The following is a 5,183-nucleotide window of genomic DNA, read 5'->3' on the forward strand; positions in this document are numbered from 1 at the left end:
ACAATAAATAGGACTCAATCCTATACATCCAAGGTGCAAATGATCACACATCATATTGGGCTTAACCATAGTATCATTATGAGCCATACATCTAATTCATTTTATAAAACAAAAATATGCAATCAGTGTAAGTCCATATTTTGAAATTATTCTAACAGTATACTGGTTATCTTGGATTCCCATAAGTATTATTTAATGGTTTTAAGCGCACTTAAAACTGAGAATCTTGTTCAAATCCTGAAATACTAAACCTTCTTGGTCAACCCTTTCCCTTCGTACTCCTCACACTGGAGTTTTTGCTTCTAGAGTAGTGATTTCATTTGCTTCACACGATGGTGTTTCCCCCTACTGAATGAATATCTAGTGGATGCAAAAAATTGATGTCTATGTTAGCAAGTCTAACAGATCCGTTCACTTACGATATTATATATCACACTTCAGATTACACGAGCTATATACAAATGAAGTTCCCTTACCCCTTGCATAAACACGCAAAGCTTTTAGGCAGCTTTTGTTGCTACTCCACTAATTCCATTTCTCCCGCAGGACCAGAGCCAAGCTTCTCCTCTTTCTCCTGCTGCTCTAAGGTCTCATACAGAGGAGCATTCCTTGTCTCTGGCAGCCAGAACGTGAGAAGCCCACTGAAAATAGAAAAGCATCCAAAGATAAGGAACGAGATTTTCGGGCTTAAGCGGCCTAAAACCACTAACAGGGGTGCTATTGCTGCTCCCAGCATCAGTGCCTGGCGCAGCATTGAAACAGCAAAGTTCCTGACATTGGTAGGGAACAGCTCTACAGAATATACATATAAAACATCAAAAGCCATGGAAGCTGCCATGAACCCAATTGCTTCCACTGTCAGCTGAGACCAACTTCCTTTTGATTTCGTCTCCTCGGTGAAAAGAATGCAAAGAATGCATGAAATGCCTGCTATGAAAGCTGATAAAGAGAAAAGAATTCGGCGGTCTGTGAAGCTCAGAAGCACACTGCCTAGAAGGACTGCAGGAATCTCCATCAATGCATTCGCTGCGACGGAGAAATAGAGATTGAAGTTAAGGTTCTCTACATTTAGCTGGACACCGTAGTATACGAAACCGACTCCAAATCCAGCAATCATGACAGTAGCTATCCTTCTAACTGCCCACCTTGCCGACCATAAGCTTTCATTTCTTTCAGCGCTGCTAGTTGTAGCATGACTAGGGCTAGAGATTGATATGTTTTGTGGTAACTTCCTTCCATTCAGTTTCGCAAACTTAGTGAGGACATCAAGTGCTTCCTCTGTTCTGCCTTTGACTGCAAGCCACCTTGGAGACTCTGAGACGAAGGGAAGGATTAAAAGTGAGTAAGCAAGGGGTAGAAGGGAGATAACTTTGTATATGTTCCTCCATTGGGTCTTTGCAGGATAGGCAATCAGTGGAAGGGAGAGGAAGCCGATGGTGAAGAAAAAGAAGCCATACTGGCCGACTTGGCCTCGCCATTTCCGTCCGACGGATTCTGTGGAGAGGACGAGGCAGCAGATGCCGATACCTGATCGAGCAAATCCATTGGAGAAGCGAAGGAAAGCATAGACCCATATGTTTGGTGATAGGGAGGTGAGGAAGGCAGTGACGAAGGTCAAGAGGCATGAGAGGAGGACTGTCTTCTTCCGACCAAGGTAGGAGTCAGCCAGTCGGCCATGAGCTGCAGATCCTGGACAAGGGCTACTTGCATGAATCTTCTTCATTGGTTCAAAGTAAGCTGTTCGATTAACCTATCTAATCTTCAAATGTATGCAAATCAGATTTGTTACGTAATTTGGTTAAAAATTGCTGATTATAAAACTTCAAAAAAAAAATTTCCTTGTTAGCTAAGTGAAGCCATTTTTTTTTGGCTTATCGTAGTTGATAGCTACATATGGTTGACCAAGATATTTTAATTTCTTTGCCATGCCAAACACCAAAAACATGAAATAGTTTACCAATAGACAACTCAACTCGATTCGAACACTTTCTTATTTTCACAGGCAATTGTGGGATATCTTCTGCAGTTGTGAATTTAAAAGAATCAAGTTCTCTGAAGTCATGATTTTAGGTATTTGACAAGATGAAGGCAAGCTTTTAGTGATAAAAACAGAAGATAGATTCGAAATGGTTAAACAAGGTAATCCATGGGAAGCTGCTATTAAGATATACCTCATCTGAAATCACTAAAGGTTGCAAAATATTAAGATAGCTACAGCAAGAAGCTTACTTTCTTATGTTTCACAGGGCTAGATATGAACAATTTATATGGCTGCTGCAACTTCATGGTCCACTTTTCGTGCACTCAAACAGTACATATAGCCACTAACATGCTAGGAAAGGACTAGCGGATCCCTGACGTGCTCATTGAGTTTGTCGTTGATCAACTGCTTAATTCCTAATACGAATTTGATGGCACTTCATGCCTTCTATATTGATCTGAAATTTGATCATTTGTTTCTTGTGGTGCTTGATGAGTTTATACTCAAGTAGTTTAAAATCAGAGCTGATGCAAAGATGAATTCAAACTTGCTAGCATGGATTAGCAATCTTACAGTTAAGATAGATATTATTAAAACTAGCGTTATGCACCTGCGCACGTACAGATGGACAAACAGATAGACAGAGACGATCTTAAATCTAAATAAACTCTTCCAACAAAAATGAAAAGTTGACAACCCCGACATTTCAATGATAACTAATTTTACTAGAACCATCTTACTTGGAAATAAATATGATTTTTAAGTAAAAGATTTATGATATAATAAGAAAAATTTATTCTTAAATGAGAATTTTAGCCAATTTACAGTACAGCATACAAAACTCTCAAATTTATCTTAATCTTTCTTATACTTTAACTTCTCTTTGTTAAATTATTTCTACATGGCTTTTTCTAGCAATATCATAAACAAATAATTGTTATTATACCTATTGTTAGTCACTGCTATGCCATCATATGCAAAATTTTCTTTCATGTATTTCTTCTTGATGCTACAAAACCACCATCATCTTTTGACTATTTTTGCATCTATACTCTTATAAAAATATGTAATTATATATCTAACTCTGAAAGATTTACCCTTGAATTAAATTATTTTTGTATAAGTGCCTCTGCAGCCATCTTTCCTTGGATACCGTTAGATGGCATCACTAAACTGCCATTAAAATGTTAATAAATTTAGAAAATGATATTGTTTATCCTCACAAAGCTAGTTCCAAAAATTTAAATTAAAATAATATTTAAGAGATGAATCGAACCACTAACCATCAATTAGATGTATATTATTTCTAAAATAATATTTAGATAATGATATTTTATGCTTGCAAATTTTTTATTTAAGTGTATAACCTTAATCTATAAAAGAAATAATTCATAAAAGTATGCATGTAAATAGTAATTAAATTCATAAGGGTATACACATAATTTCATATATATATATGTATATATATATATATATGTACATATGTATATATGTATATATATGTAGATATATATATATATATATATATATATATATATATATATATATATATGTATGTATGTGTGTGTGTGTGTAAATAAAAAGTTTGAGAGGGTATATATATATGTACTTTTAGATATTTGTATGGTTATATAGGCACAAAAAAAACCTTATTTGAAATGAATGACTTGTGCAACCTTCCTTGAGGCAACGGGACTAGTTTTTTCTTTGGACCAGCATCATCAGATGAACTATGATAGTGAACTTGTGCCTGTGCAATTCTAGGTGCTTTTCTTTTGGGGTAATCAGTCAGATGCTACTGTTTAATGCTTGATCTAATCCTGCTGAAAGCTGATCCTTCTATTCCAATGACCTCCAAAGAATATGATTCAAATACTCTACAATTACGTTATAGTATTTCATACCGAAGAGGGAGCCGATGAAGAACAAGGATGCCGGAATACCAGCTCTGAATTTCTTGTCACATATGAGCCCCCACTCTGCTATTGTAGAGCTCTTATCACCTCCAACCCACTCCCAAGCTCCCTGGTCGAGCTCACACATCGAAACCGAAGAAGTCGAGGAGCACAAAGACCCCTTGCACCTCCATGGAGGCTGGGCATCACTAAATATGGTGATCAGTGTGTTCTGCGAGTCAAATATCCATGCAAGCGAGACCAAGAATACATGTAGTAGTTGCGAGTACCCAAATGACCCAACGTGTTGTTCAATGATCTCATCGACTGTGAGCTCCAACACTTGTTCTCCATTGACGTCTCCCAAATCCCCACTGCGAACGACTAGCTCTTCTAGTTCGTCCATGGAATAGTTTGGAAATGTTTGTAAATGGAATGGTTTAATTACTAAGAGCATTTAAAGACCCCCAAAAGGGCTGCGTGGTTATGCAAAACAGCAGTTTCTCCACCTCCTTTGCAGTGATTGCCACCTTGCCTTTTCTCTTTCCACCCCTTCCAGCAGGAGGACTTTTTTTTTGCTAGGACTAGACAATGCCTTTTTCTAAAGGGGACAAGTGGTGGGTGACGTTTCATCGCACTACGCTAGAAGACTGGGCCTTTGAAATTCCCGTGGCAAAATTAAACTCCATAGTTGGTGCACTGCTGTTGAAGAATTAGTGGAGAAAAGGGTTGGATACCAAGACCTATCAAATTTGGCTACTTTTTTTATGGTTGGCCAGCGAGCTAAGGAGCCATCAGTCCTTTTCTCGTGCTAAGAGATTCCACTTCTGGTTGTTATACTGAAGAATTTCCACTTAAATTTTATAATTAATATTAAAATAAATTATAAAAATTCGTTTGAGATTAAAAATAAATTTATCCTTATGAAATTTATTTTTATCTAATACTTTAAATCAAAACTTAACAGAATATTAGTCAAACCATTAACTTTTAATATGATTCAAATGCTACATCACAATTTTTTTTAAAAAATAACTAAAATAACCTTACAAAAATCTTCCTAACAATTATGTTTATTACACTTATACCCAATATTTTTTAAAACATACGGTTCCACCCAGTTAAATTGATAGAGTTAGTAAAACTATTTATCTGTTATAAAAAGTCAAAATTAATGCTATAAGAAAATAAGACTTCTCTTTCACTTTTTCGACTCCTCGATTTTTCCGAAGTCTTCTGTTTTTAATAGTCTTCTCCTCGAGATTGAGTTGCTAGAGTTTCTTTCTCACTTCGCCACCCCAACTTGA

At 36.5% G+C, this 5,183-nt stretch overlaps 1 protein-coding gene across 1 annotated transcript; it reads right to left on the reverse strand.

Moving 5' to 3' along the window:
* Nucleotides 1-377: 377 nt before the first annotated feature.
* Nucleotides 378-4,295, reverse strand: LOC120106906 (organic cation/carnitine transporter 1-like). The gene is made up of 2 exons (XM_039120000.1): nt 3,886-4,295; nt 378-1,689 (listed from the first exon to the last, which is right to left on the reverse strand). Exons 1-2 carry the CDS (start codon nt 4,280-4,282, stop codon nt 518-520), a joined length of 1,569 nt encoding a protein of 522 aa, XP_038975928.1. The 5' UTR covers nt 4,283-4,295; the 3' UTR covers nt 378-517.
* Nucleotides 4,296-5,183: the final 888 nt, after the last annotated feature.

Source organism: Phoenix dactylifera, unplaced genomic scaffold (genome assembly GCF_009389715.1).
Source record: "Phoenix dactylifera cultivar Barhee BC4 unplaced genomic scaffold, palm_55x_up_171113_PBpolish2nd_filt_p 000681F, whole genome shotgun sequence".
NCBI classification, from domain to species: Eukaryota; Viridiplantae; Streptophyta; class Magnoliopsida; order Arecales; family Arecaceae; genus Phoenix; species Phoenix dactylifera.

Excerpts from the sequence above, each read along its gene's own strand:
- LOC120106906 (XM_039120000.1), bottom strand. The coding sequence starts at position 4,282 with ATGGACGAACTAGAAGAGCTAGTCGTTCGCAGTGGGGATTTGGGAGAC. Across the intron at positions 1,690-3,885 it reads CTTCATCGGCTCCCTCTTCG|GATCTGCAGCTCATGGCCGA; the intron begins GTATGAAATACT and ends GCCCTTGTCCAG.